This window comes from Oryx dammah, unplaced genomic scaffold (assembly GCF_014754425.2).
Source record: "Oryx dammah isolate SB20612 unplaced genomic scaffold, SCBI_Odam_1.1 HiC_scaffold_27, whole genome shotgun sequence".
In the NCBI taxonomy this organism is placed as follows: Eukaryota; Metazoa; Chordata; class Mammalia; order Artiodactyla; family Bovidae; genus Oryx; species Oryx dammah.
The window spans coordinates 37,770,891-37,791,210 of record NW_024070211.1 but is presented as its reverse complement, the minus strand read 5'-3'; the positions used below and the strand labels follow the sequence as shown (position 1 = coordinate 37,791,210).

Below are 20,320 nucleotides of genomic sequence, written 5' to 3'. Positions count from 1 at the left end.
TACCTAATAAGAATTTATTTTCACCCATTTTGTAGATTTACTGAGCAAGAACTCAAGTTGACAATCATACAAAGTTCTACCTAAGAGCAAATCAAAGTTATGTAAGACACTAGGAGAGAATGGTATAAAAGTATTCTTTTCTCTCTGCTCTACCCAGTTGTAATGGCTGCATCAAAAAACAATGTTTAATACCCACAACACCAAATAAAATATCGAGCTTTTCTAAGCTGAACAAGAATACATCTATTTATTTCCATTTAAAAACTACTTTATTCTCTGTCTCACCAATACATGCAAACGAAAACAAGTACTAAAATGATGCTAGCAGTTTACAAATTAATGGCCTATTTTTTGGTAATAATTAAATTAAATGTCATTTCTTTTTCCTATTTAAATACTTCATTTCCTTTATTACCTTTATCATGATTTGAAATTATTGTTTATTTACTTCTTACCTTATTACAACTTGTTTATTCACTTATGGATCTTGCCAATTTTTTAAATCATAGTTTTCATCAATTTAACATCCTGGCTTATAGATGACAACACAAAGTATAAATCTGTTAAATTAATTAAAAAATTATACTGTTCGCAAATAAAATTCACTGTTTTGGTACCTATAAAATATACCAATATCTTGAAACTATTAAGGATAATGGTGTGCTCTCCTAGCAATTAAACTGGGATGGAAGTCCCTTGAAAGCCCAGGTGTCAGTGGTTTAAGGAACCAGTGGAATTCTCTTGTGGGGATTTGCTTAGCTGAGTCCTAGTGGTTTTAAGGCCCTAAGGTAGGAGGCTTCCTGCTTCAACCTAAGCAGCGCTTCACACATCAAGATTTCACATGGACATGGCATAAGCTTTGGACTGAAGAAAGTGCTTCATTACTTAAAAACAGGTTTAGGGGTAGGGTGGTTGAAACCACTGTTCTGGGGAATTTGGAACTTATTTTGCATTGTCAATTATATTTATTCTTCTTTTTCAAAATCAATGTACTGTAAAAAATTTAATAGTATAATAAAAAATTACTTCTGCTTCAATTTTAAAAACCTAAGCATTTATACTGACTCGATGGACGTTTGAGTCTGAGTGAACTCCGGGAGTTGGTGATGGACAGGGAGGCCTGGCATGCTGCGATTCATGGGGTCACAAAGAGTCGGACACGACTGAGCGACTGAACTGAACTGAAAGCATTTATACTCTTTTAGAATTTTAGAGATAAATGAAACATTAAGGCTTCTAGAATCAGAGAATCTTTGCCATTTAGCTATGCAAAAAAATTAACAGTTTAAAACTTATATTGGGAAACTTGATGATCTTTGGATTCAAAGATTTCTCCCCTTGACTGTTAATCTTATATTAGCATTTGATTTCTTTCTCTGTAGAGAGAACAGATAAAAACTTGTTTAGTGTTCTCTCCCTTTCTGTGTTGTATTTTATCTTGAGTAGATTTAAAACCAGATTAGCTGTAATAGGATTCCGGGATGTGGGCAGGTGTCTACTGGTCATGGATGATCTCTCTTGCAATCAGCTCCTTCATTATTTCATTGGTACCACCATAGATTGCCTGGACACGGGCATCCACATAAGCTCTGGATAAATAAGATGATTAAAGGAATAAACAAAGGATATTAGAAATTATAAATTTTGTCTCACCAGGTAACTATTAATTACTTTACAGTGTTCATTTAATGAAATTCAAACAATAAAAGTTCTTCATAAATTACTTTTTTTCAGTATGGCATTCACCCTAGATTGGTATGATTATGAAATTCTATTCTGATATTCATCATTTGCATAGATTTGTTTTAGTTTGCTTGAAGAGAGTACAAATTCAAAATAACATTTCTAAGTATGTTTCTTTTAATTTTGTAAAATTCAGCACATATAGTAAGATCCTAAAAAGTGCTATTTTAAATTTAGAAATGAATGCAATGTATTAATAGCTTGTTACCTTTAATGTTTTCCCCCCAAAGTTGAAAACTACTGGTTTTATTTAAAAAAAAGAGAAAAATACATATTTTTTAACATCCTTTGGAGTCCCACCAATACTGCTGCCATCAGCAGTATAAACTGATGCTTCAGAAAATTATTACTTCACATAGTTAACAAGTAACTTACTTTTTGGAAATGATTAATAATCACCCCAGTAATGTATGAGTTAAAAATACCGAGTGACTGAGCACACTGCCATAAAAAAAGAGTTAACTTTTGATAGTGATGACAGCAAACATAACACTATATAGTTGTTTTTATCTTTTCTCATTTTATCCTCTCAGCTCTGGAATTAAGGAGGGTAAATATTACTAATTTTGCAGGTAAAGGAACTGAGGTGCTGAAAAGTTAATACATATACTAATTAATGGTTGCTATTTAATGGTCACATAATAGATCATTGGCAAGCGGGAATGAAAAGGTAGGTATCTTGCCACTTTGGCAAATATCTTTTTGATTGTATCAATATTTTCATTGGTCCAGAAATATAAGATTAGTTATTGAGCTTTGAAGTTTTCTAGTAGGCAAATTTAAAGGCATTTTTTTTTCTAAGCCTTAAACTGTTTTTGTTTTTTTTTTTTTAATTTAATTTGAGACAAATTAAATGTGCTGGCTCTCTAGGAACATGATCAATTCTGAACTTTTCCTCATCCAAGTTCATCATGGTACCTTACTTGAGCACTCAGTATTTATTGATTTGATTTACTATATTACAAAGGAATTTTAGAGTCTCAGTACCTACTTTTTGATGAAACTTGAAATCTAGAGACATTTGTGTTTTCAAATATATTTTTTCTTTCAGACAGATTCCACTGTTGCCCACAAAATCCAGAACTTTCATTTAGAGAACCTATCTGGCACTTCAGCCTACTTCAGCAATTTCAATGCTTTTGGACCTTTTGGACTGAGTTGGGCACATTGTTTTCACATTAAAGAAGTTCCAATGGAGTAGGTAATTGACAGAGACCAGTAGGCCTTTTATAAGTTATTAATTAAATTCAGTCATCAACTAAAATTCACAGAATGGCAGCAGGAGGAATGTTTAACCACACAGGGATGAAGCTCTTTATCTCACACTGTTCTTCCCAGCAAACAGGTCTTGAAATGGCAAAACTTAAGCATCTGTTGTCATAGCCCCAAGTCGAATGAGTAAGACTGAAGTAAGACTCACACTTGAAACCACTTATTTTTCTACAAACAGGAAAAAAATAAATAAAACAAAAAAGCATCTCCCTGATCCGTGAAACCAAGACTCAGCAACATGAACAGGCATAAGTTCAGTTCAGTTGCTCAGTCATGTCTGACTCTTAGCAACCCCATGGACCACAGCATGCCAGGCCTCCCTGTCCATCACCAACTCTCGGAGTTTACAAACACACAAATAATACGGTTTAACCTTAAGGTATAAAAAACACAACTATAATGATTTTTTTTCTATCATATCAAAATATTGTATACTTCATTCACAAACTGCCTAATGTATCTGATTAGCTTTTTTGATATTATCCACTACTCACTCTCCCTTGTCATCTTATGAAAAGTTCTTTCCCTTTGTCTTTGGAGAGAAAAAAGCAGTCTAGTTTAAAAGTTCATACAGTCTTCAAACTAAGAACCTGGCCAAGAAGGGGATTGTTACTCCTGAAAGGAAGTATGTCTCTCAAATTGAAACCAGAAATTTCAAATAAGTCATCAAGTTACCATTTTTGCTTGCTACTGATCTGATGGAATTGCCTCTGAGAAAACAGACCAAGAGTTATGCTGTACTCTAATCCTGGACCATGCAGATGGCTGACTCTTCTTCACCTAAATGCCATTCTTAGGAACAGAACTAAACTAGACAAACACTGAACCACGACATTGTCGACATTCCCAAAAGCAGTTATAATAGCACAGTTAAGCAGAAAAATATAAATACCCATTATTATTTTACTTTCTTAAGCACTGTGAATATTATAAATAAGATGAGTTAATATTGTGACTAAAACATAAAAACACACTGGAAAAATTCCAGCAATGTTTTAATTTGTGCTAGCATAACTCAGTTTACTTCTGACTTCATGACTATTCAAAGATTAAAAAAAAAAAAATCTGATTTTGTTTAAGGACTGTTTGAAAGTAGTTCTGAAAGGATATACCAAAACTCAAGTCCAAGGATTGATAAAGAAAAGGAAATAAGTTAGTTACTTCATGCCTACATTCTAAAGGAAGGAAAATACCCTACTTGTTGAGTTTTTATAGAAAGTTATAAATTATATATACCCTGTAATTAAAGCTTTCTGAGCTACCCAGTAGCTACAGGAAATTAGTAAATTACATCTATGCTGGAGCTTCTGTTCTTAATATAACTTGAATACAATGTTTATTTTCCTTAATTAAGGACTATGAGCAAATAAAATGTCTTCAGTTATACTTGCCAAAATGATAAATTTGAAAGTAAGTTTGAATACTAGTTTAATACTGTTTCCCTTTTAGATATTCTGTATTTAGATTAATATTATAAGAAGCTTTTAGAAGCTCACAGCATTCTCATTCTCAGATTCAAAACTAAATTGGACTTCTCTCTATATAGCAAAAAAACTTCCTTGGGAAAATTATATAAGCTGAAAATATTGCCAAATAAGAGGAAAAATATATTTTCTATAATGATAAGGAGAAATGTCATGGAGGGATTACTAAAGCAAAGACTACAGGGAAAGGGAAAGAAGAAACTATGGAGATGGAGGAAGAAATATAGAAGAGGATGCTGCCTATTGACAAACTGGAACTGCTTCGAAATGGTAACAAGAATATTCATGCGTGATACAATAAAAAGGCTGTATTTATTCTAATTTGAAGGAAATACAAATTCTACTTAGAAAAAAATAACACTTTGATTTGTTTTTAGAGCTAAATAAACAATAAAAAATTTAGGATTTTTTATTGACTTCATATGTAGGTTAATTTTTCTGTAATGTGTATTTTTTTTATTTTTAAAAAAGTGATATTTTCAAAGACATACAAATGACCAAAAGGTATATGAAAAAATACTGTATCACTAATCACCAGGGAAAATGTAAATCAACCACAATGAAATATCATCTCACATCTGTCTATTAGCTAAAAGGCCAAAAGACAAATGTTGTCGAGGACATGAAGAAATTGCAAACTGGCACACTGCTGTTAGAGAGAATGCAAAGTGGTGCACAGCAGCTGCTATGGAAAACAATACGGAAGTTCTTCAAAAATTTAATAAAACTACCTTATGATCCAGAAATCCCACTTCTAGATATTTATACAAAAGAACTGAAATCAAGACCTCCAAGTGATGCTAGCACTCACTTGTTTAATGCGGTATTACAATAGCCAAGATGTAGAAACAACCCTTACGTCCATGGACAGAAGAATGGATAAAGAAACTGTAGTATACAATGGAATACTATTCAATTGTAAGCAGAAGGAAATTCTGCAATATGTCACCACCTGGATGAACCCTGAGGACATTCTGGTAAGCGAAATAAGCCAGTCACAGAAAGACAAATCCCATATGATCCCACCTATATGAGGTATCTAAGGTAGTCAAATTCATAGCCTCAAAAAGGAATGGTGGCTGCCAGGCAGTAAGGAGAAGGAGGAATGGGAGATTACTAACCGATGGGCATAAAGTTCCAGTCAAGCAAGATGAATAAGTTCCAGAGATCTGCTGTAAGCACTGTGCCTAGAGTTAACGATCCTGTATGGTACACTTACAATTCTGTGAAGAGGGTGGATCTCATGTTAAGTGCTCTTAACAACAGTAAAATAAAATAAAACAAAATAATTGATAGTCAGTGCAAATTAAGGGCTTCCCTGGTAACTCAGACAGTGAAGAATAAGCCTGAAATGCAGGAGACTTGGATTCAATCCCTTGGGTCAGAAAGATCCCCTGGAGAAGGGAATGGATACCCACTCCAGTATTCTTGCCTAGAGAATCCCATGGACAGAAGAGCCTGGCAGGCTATACAATCCATGGGGTCGAAAAGAGTCAAACACAACTAAACGACTAAGCACATAACTTAAGAAGATAAGTCATCTTCAGTCTCCGTTCATTTCAGTATGAGTTGCTTCAAACTGGAGGAAATGATCTTGAAATGTATTAAAATGTAAAATATGCATACTTTTGAACTAGCAGTACTACTTTTGGGACTTTGTCCTGTTATGATAAAAAAAACACATGTATTTAAGATAAACGTATGGAAGTGTTTATTGAAGCATTGTCTGTCACAGTAAAAAACTAGAAAAAAAAATCTAAATAACTAAACATAAACAATTATAGTAAAATACTATTCAACTATAAAAGTGATACTAATTCTTCTGAATAATGATTCAAATAAAGCTTTAGTATATTATATATTTATTTATATTTAATATCTTGTATACTAAAGTATATATTCACTTTTTAAAAAAATGATTAAATCCTAGTGGTAAGCTGATAACATGAAGTTGTTTCTAGCTACCTGAACACACTCCATAGGCAGTTGAAAAATGCAAAGATTTTGCACCTCCTTTCCCTCTATACTCAGTGTACAAAGAACAGGTAAAGAAGTTTTCCTTTTTCTTCACACTATCCAGAAAAGCATAACACAACAGGCCTACTTACTTTGCAATGGGATACTCCCACAAGTATCCCCAACCTCCATGCAGCTGCAAACAGTCATAAGCTACTCTGTTTTGCAAATCAGATGCCCTAGATGTCCAAAATAAAAAGCAGAAAAGGAACATTTGAAATGAATTTTCATGAGATGCTTTACAACCAGAAAACAAATGACTGTTTAAATGCATACATTTATCAAACAATTAAAAATAGGCATATCAGTCAACCAGAGAAGATTGATATAAATTATATGTGAAATAAATCTCAAGAATATTTTCACATAATGAATACTTTCTTCATCAACTATATTTCTGGCTGGGTTTTTGTTAAGTCTAGAAACAAAATGGAGAAAATTTAGACTATTTATTAGGTGTTGGGTACTTTAAGCCTAAAAAGAATATAGTAAAAAGTTGAATCTGGTCTAATTTATTCAGATTCTCTGTGTGATATATTAGCAGAAAAATTACATAGTCATCCATTTTCTTTTGCCTTGTGTAATATGTGTTTGTTTTCTTCAAATATGTCACTTCCTATGCAAAGGCTGCAATTCTGAATTTTTAACTGTAAAAAATATGTTTTAGGGTTTTCAGAAATAAACTAAAAGTGAAAACCTAAGAGGACAGACCTCTATCAAAGCACATACTATCATCCAGGACACTTATTAAAGATTATTGGGGAATCATTATTCCTGAAGTATATATATATTAATATGAGGTACTTGAAAAATATATTCTTTCCTGATCTAATCACAATTTTAACTACTGTTAAAATCCATAAAATAACTGGTTAGTTCAAAATCTTTTCAACTTACTTTCAACAGTGGGAAATATAAAACAAAGGTAAGCATAGACCCATTTTCCTATAAAAAATAATTTTTAACTCAAGCCATAGGACAGGTCAAGATGTTCCTGAGAAATACAGTAACAATATAATGATTAACAGACAAGATTCAGGGGGCAGTGATATTTGGAATTCTACACATTTTTGTCTTTTACAAGTTTGTTAGTGAAATATTTGCTGGGTTATAAGTAGTTGCTTCCTCTTTTCCAATATGAAATACCAGTATGTCTATAAACCTGGTGTTTTCAAAGAACAATAAGGCCACCAGCTATCCAAATGTCTTTTTCCAAAAATACCTAAAAATTTTTAAACTATTTTCTACTAGTTAAAAAACTTGCTGTAAATGTAAAGTATCTCCCCCAAAAATGTTAATTTCTAGTAATTCCACGTGACTTTTCAACCTGGCAAGTTTATTATTTTGGAGTCATTACATAAACCACTATTCTGCATATTTCCTCATTCTACTTCTCACTGAAGTGAACACAAGTTAATGAATAACAACAGAAATTTTTTCCAGGTTATTTTTGGGCTAATGAGATGTGAGAATGTTTGTTTTTAAAAGAGGAGACAAAACCCACTTTCAGAATCTGATTTAAACTATGTTCTTGCATCTTAAAATACACAAAAGGCCTATGGGGAGGGTCTTTTTTCAATTAACTCATCTTTAATAACATTGCTAATCATGTTTAATGAAAATGAAAATTTTTTGTTTTGGTTTGCGGTTTTGGCCATCTTAGTTCTCCAACCAGGGATCAAACCTGAGACCCCTGCAGTGGAAACCCAGAGTCTTAGCCACTGGATGGCCAGGGAAGCCCCTGAAAGTTGTCTTACAGAACATTTTTTTTTTCCTTTTGCTTAATAGAGCATGTACAACTTTTGATTCGAGAGTCAAAACTTCAGAAATTTTTTCTGAGGTCTAGAAAACCTCTTAAACAGAAAAATATTGCCCGATCTACTCATTTCACAGATATCAAAATATTGGCCCAGAAATAATTAAATTTAATTGCAGTTATGTAATGACAGAATTGCGGCTCTATTTCAGGACTTGAGGTATTACTGTTCTTTTGTTATCTTACTCTACTGCCACTCTTAAGCTAATTTGAAAATCAACTACTACCTGAAATAACGAATTAGTCATCATATTTAATATTTGCTTTTCGAGGGTAAGCTAAAAGTTAAAAAGTAACGGGTAAGTTTTAGCACATTATAAATAGGTTTAATGGGAACATTCAGCATTTAAAAAAAAATTGGTCCTTACTGCTAGTTTTCATTTACTCAGCATTCTTCCTTTAAGACCTTCAAGGCTGAGTTTCACTTTGGAAGAATTCCATAACAGTCTGCGCAAACACCACATTTTAATTACCATAGCACACATACCAGTATTTTGCCATGGCAGCAGTGGCAAGGTCCAGACGTTTTACTCTGTGCAGCTGGAGACAGCTGTCCACAAAAGCTCTGGTTACACATATGGATGTTTTTAATTCTGCTAGCTTATGCTGCACCGTCTTCAGTTTAAAGGAAATGAAAGGAAAAGATGAGTGAAGGAGAAGAGCCTATTTTGAGTCACTTAGCATATAAAAAATTATATAATAAAAGATCTTTAGAGCAAAACAGACGTGGAATTAGTTTTTTTTTCCCTTCAAAAAAGATGCATATTAACTACACAGCTAATGTTATATTTCATTACTAAGAAAACGTACCAAAAGACAAGATGCAAAGGTTGATAAATACAAAATAACATCTCATATTTTAGGTTAAAAAATTTAGACTTAGGGAACTTTTGGAAGAACAGCATGACTAATGGGAGAGCAACATTGTGTGGTATAGTCCTTCAGGTACAGCTGTTGAAAACATCTGTTCTCCTCTGGAATCTAAACCCATGAAGAACTATTAATGAAATCAAGTATGCACATTTCCTGCTTCTCTGTATTGGAATAAAGAAACAAGCTAGAAGGACAATATCAAAATATTATTAGACATTAAGGGCTTCCCTGGTAGCTAAGTGGGAAAGAATCCACCTGCCAACGCAGGAGACATGGGTTTGGTCCCTGACCCAAAGAGATCCCATGTGCCTTGGGACAACTAAGCCCATGTGTCACCGCCCCTGCTTACCACAACTAGAGAAAAGCCCATGCGGCAACACAGCACAGCCAAAAAATTTTAACAAATACATAAATAAAATTTAAAAACTGCATTAAAAAATATATTTATACTTGTTGTTCAGTCACTCAGTTGTATCCAACTCTTTGAGACCCCATGGACTGCAGCACGCCAGGCTTTCCTGTCTTTCACTACTCCTGGAGTTTGCTCAAACTCACGTCCATTGAGTTGGTGATGCCATCCAACCATCGGATCCTCTGCCGCTACTTTCTCCTGCCTTCAATCTTTCCCAGCATCAGGGTCTTTTCCAATGAGTCAGTTCTTCACATCAGGTGGCCAAAGTACTGGAGCTTCAGTATCATTCCTTCCAGTGAATATTCAGGGTTGATTTCCTTGAGGATTGACTGGTTGATCTCCTTGCTGTCCAAGGGACTCTTAAGAATCTTCTCCAGCACCACAGTTCAAAAGCATCAATTCTTCAGCACTCACTGTCTTTATGGTTCAACTCTCACATCTGTATATGACTAATGGAAAAACCATAGGTTGTTTTTTAAATAATTGTTTATTTGTTTATTTTTGGCTGTGTCGTGTCTTAGTCACAGCATGCAGGAGCTTCACTGTGGTGCAGGGGCTCTGTAGTTGCAGCACACCAACATGTGGGATCTTAGTTCCCCAACCAGGGATCGAACCTGCATTCCCTGCATTGGAAGGTGGCATCCAGCCTGGCTTTTCACATGATGTACTCTGCATATAAGCTAAATAAGCAGGTGACAATATATGGCCTCGATGTACTCCTTTCCCAATTTAGAACCAATCCGTTGTTCCATGTCCAGTTCTAACCGTTGCTTCTTGATCTGCAAATAGGTTTCTCAGGAAGCAGGTAAGGTGGTCTGGTATTCCCATCTCTTTCAGAATTTTCCAGTTTTTTGTAATCCACAGTCAAAGGCTTTAGTGTAGTCAATGAAACAGAAGAATTCCCTTGCTTTTTCTACGATCCAATGGATGCTGGCAAATTGATCTCTAATTCCTCTGTTTTTTCTAAATCCATCTTGTACATCTGTTAGTTCTTGGTTCATGTACTGTTGAAGTCTAGTTTGAAGGATTTGAGCATTACTTGATAGCATGTGCATGCACGCCTGCTAAGCTGCTTCAGTTGTGTTCGACTCTGTGTGACCCTATGAACTGTGTTGCCCACCAAGCTCCTCTGTCCATGGATTCTCCAGGCAAGAATACTGGAGGGGGTTGCCATGTCCTTGTCCAGGGGATCATCGCAACCCAGGGATCAAACCCGCGTGTCCTGAATTACAGGCAAATCTTTACCGCTGAGCCACCACGGAAGCCCTGCTAGCATGTAAAATGAGTGTTTTACATGCCACTGCATACATGCAGTAGTTTGAACATTCTTCGGCAATGCCCTTCTTTGGGACTGGAATGAAAACTGAACTTTTCCAGTCCTGTGGCCACTGTTGACTTTTGTAAATTTGCTGGCATACTGAGTGCAGCACTTCAACATCATCTTTTAGGTTTTGAAATAGCTCAGCTGGAATTCTATCACCTCCACTAGCTTTGTTCATAGTAATGTTTCCTAAGTCCCACTTGACTTCACACTCCAGGATGTCTGCTTCTAGGTGAGTGACCACACCATCATGGTTATCCAGGTCATTAAGATCTCTTCTGTATCTTCTTGCCACCTCTTCTTAATCTCTTCTGCTTCTATTAGGTTCTTACTGTTTCCATCCGTTATTGTGCCCATCTTTGCATGAAATATTTCCTTTGTATCTCTAACTTTCTTGAAGAGATCTCTAGTCTTTCCCATTCTATTGTTTTCCTCTATTTCTTTGCATTGTTCACTTAAAAAGGCTTCCTTATCGCTCCTTGCTATTTTTTGGAACTCTGCATTCAGTTGGGTATATCTTTCCCTTTCTCCTTTGCCTTTAGCGTCTCTTCTTTTCTCAGCTATTTGTAAGGCTTCCTCAGACAACCATTTTGTCTTATTGCATTTCTATTTCTTTGGGATGATTTTGGTCACCGCCTCCTGTACAATGTTACAAACCTCCATCCATACTGCAAAATATTTAATCTATATCTGCAGAATGCAATAGAAGAGTAATAGAATCAGAACACTCGAGACATCAAAGTCCAGTACCTTCCCAACCTCTGCCACCTTTCCTCACTCTCCCTCTTACCTCTCTCAGTAGCTTGCACGATCCTTAACTTGAACTGCATGGTCTGGAACTGTCAATGTCAACATACCTATTTACCTCCTCATGCTGGCCATAGGCAACTAACAGCATTCTAATCCTTCCAATATTCTAATCATTCTATCTAGACCAACGTCAACTATTCTTGATGGCTCTAACTTCAATCCAATTTTCTTGTATTCCTGATTTTATTGTTCCTGTGGAAATTCAAATAGAAACAGAGTTTTGATCATTCTGCTTGGAACCTGAGTGAGATCTTCACTGAGGCTGATAAAAGGCATGGAAGACAGTGACAGTGGCACTAAGTTGATGACACAGTGAAACTCACACTAGAAATTATAAATCCACTCCACCTCCAGAACCAGTGAACCAGTGAAGTTGCTCAGTCGTGTCTCTTTGCGATCCCGTGGACTAGAGCCTACCAGGCTCCTCCCTCCATGGAATTTTCCAGGCAAGAATACTGGAGTGGGTTGCCATTTCCTTCTCCAGGGGATCTTCCTGACCCAGGGATTGAACCCAGGTCTCCCGCATTCCAGGCAGACACTTTACCGTCTGAGCCACCAGGGAAGCCGCCCACCTGCACAATGTCTAGTTCAAAACCATGACAGCCTTCTCCCAGGAAGGCTTCAAGGAGCAGAGGATGCTGACCTTCCTTTGCTGCCATTGCAACCATCTCAAACCGTAAAACCTAACCCTTCAAAGTATCATTGTGGTGGAGACTGAGTACTTTCCATTTTTGGAAAAGAGTAGCAAAGGAGTATAATGAAAATCAGGACCAGGCAAAACTCACAGTTTGTCAGCTAAAGGCGTTTTAAGGACAGATTCCTCATACATGTCTCAACATAACTACTGTGCTGCTGAAGAACCCAACTGACTGCTTCTCCCTTGGGTTTACTCCGTCCCTGTCTAGTGACAGAAAATGGGACTGACTTCTAATGATTTTAAAACCGAGCAGTGGGAAGGTTGGGACCACACCTTTCCACCTCTTGTACTGCTGTTGTTCAGTCACATCTGACTCTTTGTGACCCTATGAACTGCAGCACAACAGGCTCCCCTGTCCTTCATGACCGCCCAGAGTTTGCTCAAACTCACATCCATTGAGTCAATGATGCCATCCAACCATCTCATCCTCTGTCATCCCCTTCTCTTCCTGCCCTCAATCTTTCCCAGCATCAGGGTCTTTTCCAATGAGCTGGCTCTTCGCATCAGGTAGCCAAAGTACTGGAGCTTCAGCTTCAGCATTAGTCCTTCCAATGAATATTCAGGGTTGATTTCCTTTAGAATTGACTGATTTGATCTCCTTGCTGTCCAAGGGACTCTCAAGAGTCTTCTTAAGCACCACAGTTTGAAAGCATTAATTCTTCAGTGCTCAGCCTTCTTTATGGTCCAACTATCACATCTGTACATAACTAATAGAAAAACCATAGCTTTGACTATATGGACCTTTATTGGCCTCTAATTCAAAATGTGACAGGTTACACCAAAACTTGCTTCCTTTCTCAGACTTCCCCTTACTTTTTCAATCTCCTTTTCTATTCATTTATATTTAACAAAGCCAAATGTCTACCTTTTAGTCAGCACAAAGTTTTCCGCTCCCACCCCACACATCCGAATTTACTCACAGAAAAATCTAAAAGTGGAATAGGAAACAAAATAGTGGAGCAATACCCTCCTACACATTAAAAACAGATGAGTGTATATGCCATGAAAATCCCTGAAATGGAATTTTTAGCTTAGTCTTGGTGTAGATCAATGACACTACCTATGACACTTCCTTTGGAAAATAAGGAAGAATCTGACAAGTCTCAATATACTTTTGCATACCCCCTCCACAGCATGCGATGGTGCATTTAAGAATTTTTAAAAAATGGTTGTTTATTTATTCATTTTTGGCTGGGCTGGGTCTTTGTTGTTGCCTGGGCTTTTCTCTAGTTGCAGCATACGGGCTTCTTGTTGCAGTGGCTTCTCCTGTTGCAGAGCATGGGCTATTGGCAAGGAGGCTTCTTAGTTGTGGCACATGGACTCACTAGTTGCAGCTTGCATGTTCTAGAACACTAGCTCAGTAGTTGTGGTGCAAGGGCATAGTTGCTTCGAGGCATGTGGGATCTTCCTGGATCAGGGATTGAACCCATGTCTCCTGCACTGGCAGGCAGATTCTTTACCACTGAGCCACCAGGGAAGCCCAGATTTAAGAATTTATGCACCATTTACAACAGAATCAAGATCTCTAAGCCCAAATATCTCATAAGAGAGCTGCTTTGATGAAAATGCTAAGAGCTACCAGAAGCTAAAGTTAAATTTCAGATCAGGATGGGCTCATTTAGAAAATTCTTGCTTCAGTGCATTCAGGTCCACAGGGTCCACAGGAATTAATGCCTGCAAGAGCACATAATTTACTCTTCGGGGATAAAGAGTAAATATTTACATATTTTTGGCATTGAGCTCTGATTGTTACCAAACAGACTTGGTCTTTGCTCTTCACTACAGACAATGCATCAGGCTTTCAGAAATTATGGTAGCTAATAATTGTACCACGTGTTATTAGCAAGGTGCCTTTGGTGAATGATCAGCATGCTCACAGCAGTATTTTTAACATATATTACTAGTCACTCATAGATACTACTGCAGCTAGCATTTTCCCCTAAAGTTGCAAAGTGGATCAGATAGCATCTCTTTCTGAGTTCTGAATAATACAATTCTTAAAAACACAGAATTATGGAATTGGAAGACACTTTGGAGAAGTTACTGACCCCAGTATTTTATTTAAACAGCGTGACTCAAGGATAAACTATAACAATTTAGGCTTACTATCTGATTTTACAGTTAATTAACCCCACACTTGGGCTTCCCAGGTGGCACTAGTGGTAAAGAACCCTCCTGCCCATGCAGGAGACTTAAGAGATGCGAGTTTGATTCCTGGGTCGGGAAGATCCCCTGGAGGATGGCGTGGCAACCCACTCCAGTATTCTTGCCTGGAGAATCCCATGGACAGAGGAGACCGGCAGGCTACAGTCCACAGGGTCGCAAAGAGTCAGACACGACTTGTGACTTGGCATGCATGCACACAATCCCACACTCAAGGTCTAAGAACTGTATAGTCCCTTTTTGGAGAAATGTAAGGAAGAAGTGTTATTTTTTATCTATCCTATTTTTTCCCCTAATACTTTGTCCTCTTAGAAGAGCATATACCACAAAGGAAATAACTAAAGCTTGTATTAGAAAAGAACGGGAGAAGGCACTGGCACCCCACTCCAGTCCTCTTGCCTGGAAAATCCCATGGACGGAGGAGCCTGGTGGGCTGCAGTCCATGGGGTCGCGAAGAGTCGGACACGACAGAGTGACTTCACTTTCACTTTTCACTTTCTTGCATTGGAGAAGGAAATGGCAACCCACTTCAGTGTTCTTGCCTGGAGAATCCCAGGGACGGTGGAGCCTGGTGGGCTGCCATCTATGGGGTCGTATAGTTGAACACGACTAAAGTGACTTAGCAGCAGCAGCAGGAAAGAACACTGATTTTTCACTTTACTGTCCATGGGTGAAAGAGGTGGGAAAAGAAAAAGAGTCTATCTACTTTGGATTTCTAGGTAATAAAACTAGTGAATGAGTTTTATTAGAGGCAGTAAAACTAGCTCTGGAACCTAAACCTAGAGTGTAGGTTCCAGGGCTAGAATACTTATGAAATCTTGAGCATATAACTAAACCTCTCCATGCTTCAATATCTTTTTCTATAAAATAAGGATAAATGTAATATTTATTATATGCAGTTGCTAAGAAAAAAGGAGAGACAATCATTTAGCACAGTGCCTGGCATACAGAGAACATCAATCAATGACACATTATCATTATTTAATATCTGAATTTTACTATTGTATTGTCCATTCCATGGAAAATCATAAGACTGGACAGCAACTTTGGAGACTATGGATGATTTAAAAGGAAAATCCTGTAACTACTGCAACTTAAGTATGGTAGATCTCCAGTCTAAAAAGAAAATAAATCTCGTAAAATGTGTCCAAGTAGTCAGAAAGGTCCCAAATGTTCAAAATTCTAGGATTACAGGTATCAGGAAACTGAATCATTATATGGTCATAAAAATGACATTTGGCCACATATAACATTTAAAGGTCTACTATTTCGATTTAATATTGGAACCATAATGGTAAAGAACCTGCCTGCCAATGCAGAAGACATAAGAGACACAGGTGCGATCCCTGGGCAGGGATGATCCTCTGGAGGAGGGCACAGCAACCCACTCCTGTATTCTTGCCTGGAGAATCCCATGGATAGAGGAGCCTGGTGGGCTACGGTCCATGGAGTTGCAAACAGACACGACTGAAGCGACTCAGCATGCACGCATAAGCACACAGTGTTCATTCTTCTCTGAATATATATCTAGACTGAGTATTAAAATATTATTCAAAGCTACTTATTTATATAAAACAAGATCAGAAGAAATAGCTCAGAAATCTCAGAACCACACATCTACTTGGAAAACAATACTGCTCTTACCAATGCTGTAGATACCTGTAGAAGCAGAATGGTACTGCCACCTAGTGAAATTTTAGTAAACTACCTTTGAAAGAAGGCAACAATAAAATGGCACTTGCTTTGAAAAGGACTGTTATATTTTTGCTATCAAAATACATACATATATATCTACACATATGCACATATATGTTATTAAATAAGTAAATATTTTAGAAGAATCTTTTTCTCCCATTGGAAAATATTATACCAATTTTCTATATTTTTCATGGTTACATGTCAAATAATATTTAACATTCTGAAGTCTACAGGCAATCTGGGTAATACTACTGTCATTTTTGTTGTAGTTTAATATGAAATTCATAAACACAGGAAGTGTAGATTTCCAAAGGGATGGAAAATATGTCTATTTGATTCACTTTTTATAGTACCCAGAATAGGGCTAAAGGCAAGAGCATTTTTAAAATTATTTTTTAACTGAAGGATAATTGCTTTACAGAATTTTGTTGTTTTCTGTCAAACCTCAACATGAATCAGCCATAGATATACATATATAAACAATTTTGATGTGAAAGGGGTAGTGGTTGACTTTGAGAAGTAAATGATACTATTCCACTTTGGATACATCTGGGAAAGTGAACGAGTGATAACAAGTAGTATCACTCTCTTTGTGTTGCTAGGAGCTTACAGTATTTCCAGAGTCATGTCTATTAAATTACATTTGAGCATACAACCTTCAGAAGGCAATAAATACATATTTGTTCAGTGAAACAAACAGTGCATATCAATGTTTCTCAAAATGAAAAGATTACATCAAAAAGAAACTTACAGGTAAAATGACTGGTGTGCTGATAACAAAGAAACAGCAGTATGATTACTTTATGGTAGCCTAGTATAATCAATGGTATCCTGTGTCTGTGTGTATAAATTTTGATAAATTTGACTTTTTATAATAAATTTGTATATACTTTATGGTAGTAAATGATAAAATAGACAAGTATCTACACGTTTCATGCATTCATGATATACATTTTCTTATTTTTTTCATATTTCTCAGTTACACAGTTCATCTGCACTATTTGTCTTAAAATCTTCAGAAATTTTTCCAATGTATTTATTGAAAAAAATCCACATGTAAATAGACCTATGCCATTCAAACCTATGCCATTCATGGGTCAACTGGAGTAGCTAACTTTAGTGAAAGCTTGTGTTGCCAGGCAATATTCTAAGCCCTTTATGGGTATTATCTTCATAACAACTCTATAAGGCACCTACTCATATTACTCACATCTTACCAAGAAGAAAGTACTTCTGAGAGAGATAATACAACTTGCCTAGACCACAAAGACTTAAGGAGTTGTACTAGGATTTAAATCACACTTGAATTTAACTTCATATAACGCTGTGCTAAAAACTTAGCAAAGTATTTCATCTTTCCTTTTCCCTTCGCAACTCCTTTCAGGCAAGACACTGCACTTAGAACTTTTCAATTAGCTTTCCAACTGCAAGATTTTTGTTGATTGCATTATTTATAAGTTGTTCTTCATTTAAGAAGAAATTAGAGGGTTTAAAATTTGATTGACATTTTAGTGATTATGGTCACCATATTCTGAGTTATTCTGAAAATACCTTAAACTCCTTGGCAAAAGCCAGGAAGAAGCAAAACCCTTGCAGTAAAGCTAACACACAAAAAAGCAGAAGATTCTGCTATAAATGCATGATCACTAACCTCATTTGGGTCCTCAATACTGCCAGAAAGCTTACTGTAAGTGTCCCTAGTGTTCAATCTCTCACTCCAAAGAAAGGATTTCAAACCTTCCTACTTCCATCCCTATTCACTCACATTTCTTATTTCCCTATCAATATATAAAGACATGAAGTCTTCTGAAGACAGCTTTTGCAAACACTAGAATGGGAGAGACTAGAGATCTCTTCAAGAATATTAGAGAAGGCCTTACAAATAGCTGTGAAAAGTAGAGAAGCAAAAGGTAAAGGAGAAAGGGAAAGATACCCAACTGAATGCAGAGTTCCAAAAAATAGCAAGGAGAGATAAGAAAGCCTTCCTCAGTGATCAATGCAAAGAAACAGAGGAAAAGAACAGAATGGGAAAGACTAGAGATCTCTTCAAGAAAATTAGAGATACCAAGGGAACATTTCATGCAAAGATGGGCTCAATAAAGGACAGAAATGGTATGGACCTAACAGAAGCAGAAGGTATTAAGAAGAGGTGACAAGAATACACAGAAGAACTGTACAAAAAAGATCTTCACGACCCAGATCGTCAAAATGATGTGGTCACTCACCTAGAACCAGACATCCTGGAATGTGAAGTCAAGTGGGCCTTAGGAAGCATCACTACAAACAAAGCTAGTGGAGGTGATGAAATTCCAGTTGAGCTATTTCAAATCCTGAAAGATGATGCTGTGAAAGTGCTGCACTCAATATGCCAGCAAATTTGGAAAACTCAGCAGTGGCCACAGGACTGGAAAAGGTCAGTTTTCATTCCAATCCCAAAGAAAGGCAATGCCAAAGAATGCTCAAACTACCACACAATTGCACTCATCTCAGACGCTAGCAAAGTAATGCTCAAAATTCTCCAAGCCAGGCTTCAGCAATACGTGAACCGTGAACTTCCAGATGTTCAAGCTGGTTTTAGAAAAGGCAGAGGAACCAGAGATCAAATTGCCAACATCCGTTAGATCATTGTAAAAGTAAGAGAGCTCCAGAAAAACATCTACTTTTGCTTTACTGACTATGCCAAAGCCTTTAATTGTGTGGATGACAACAAACTGTAGAAAATTCTTAAAGAGATAAGAATACCAGACCACCTGACCTGCCTCCTGATAAATCTGTATGCAGGACAGGAAGTAACAGACTAGTTCCAAATTGGGAAAACAGTACATCAAGGCTGTATATTGTCACCCTGCTTATTTAACTTATAAGCAGAGTACATCACGAGAAACGCTGGGCTGAATGAAGCACAAACTGGAATCAAGATTGCTGAGAGAAATATCAATAACCTCAGATACGCAGATGATACCACCATTATGGCAGAAAGTGAAGAAGACACAAAAAGCCTCTTGATGAAAGTGAAAGAGGAGAGTGAAAAAGTTGATTTAAAGCTCAACATTCAGAAAACTAAGATCATAGCATCTGGTCCCATCACTTCATGGCAAATAGATGGGGAAACAGTGGAAACAGTGACTGACTTAATTGTGGGGGGGCTCCAAAATCACTGCAGATGGTGATTGCAGCCATGAAATGAAAAGATGCTTACTCCTTGGGAGGAAAGTTATGACCATCATAGCATATTAAAAAGCAGAGAAATTACTTTGCCAACAAAAGTCCATCTAGTCAAAGCTATGGTTTTTCCAGTGGTCATGTATGGATGTGTGAGTTGGACTATAAGGAAAGCTGAGTGCAGAAGAATTGATGCTTTTGAACTGCAGCGTTGGAGAAGACTCTTGAGAGTCCCTTGGACTGCAAGGAGATCCAACCAGTCCATCCTAAAGGAAATCAGTCCTGAACATTCATTGGAAGGATTGATGCTAAAGCTGAAACTCAATACTTTGGTCACCTGATGTGAGGAACTGATTCATTTGAAAAGACCCTGATGCTGGGAAAGATTGAAGGTGGGAGGAGACAGGGATGACAGAGGATGAGATGGTTGGATGGCATCACCAACTCAATGGACATGAGTTTGAGCAAGCTCCGGGAGTTGGTGATGGACAAGGAGGCCTGGTGTGCTGTAGTCCTTGGGGTCACAAGCAGTCGGACACAACTGAATGACTAAACTGAACTGAACTATTGGAGAAGACACTTCAGAGTCCCTTGGACTGCAAGGAGATCAAACCAGTCTATCCTAAAGGAAATTAATCCTCAATATTCATTGGAAGGACTGGTGCTGAAGCTGAAACTCCAGTACTTTGGCCACTTTATGTGAAGAACTGACTCATTAGAAAAGACCCTGATTTTGGGAAAGACTGAAGGCAAGAGGAGAAGGGGACAACAGAGGATGAGATAATTGGATGGCATCACCAACTCAATGGACATGAGTTTGAGCAAGCTACGGGAGTTGGTGATGGACAGGGAA

At 37.0% G+C, this 20,320-nt stretch overlaps 1 protein-coding gene across 2 annotated transcripts in view; it reads right to left on the bottom strand.

The window, feature by feature from the left end:
• ACADL (acyl-CoA dehydrogenase long chain) overlaps positions 1-20,320 on the bottom strand; it is a 43,384-nt gene continuing 23,064 nt past the window's right edge. For both annotated transcript variants that reach the window (XM_040228596.1, XM_040228595.1), the window contains 3 exons: positions 8,819-8,946; positions 6,608-6,694; positions 1-1,589 (listed from right to left, as the gene is read on the bottom strand). In XM_040228596.1, coding sequence (XP_040084530.1) covers positions 1,496-1,589; positions 6,608-6,694; positions 8,819-8,946 — 309 coding nt within the window. In that variant the 3' untranslated portion in view covers positions 1-1,495. The remainder of the gene's footprint in view (positions 1,590-6,607; positions 6,695-8,818; positions 8,947-20,320) is intronic.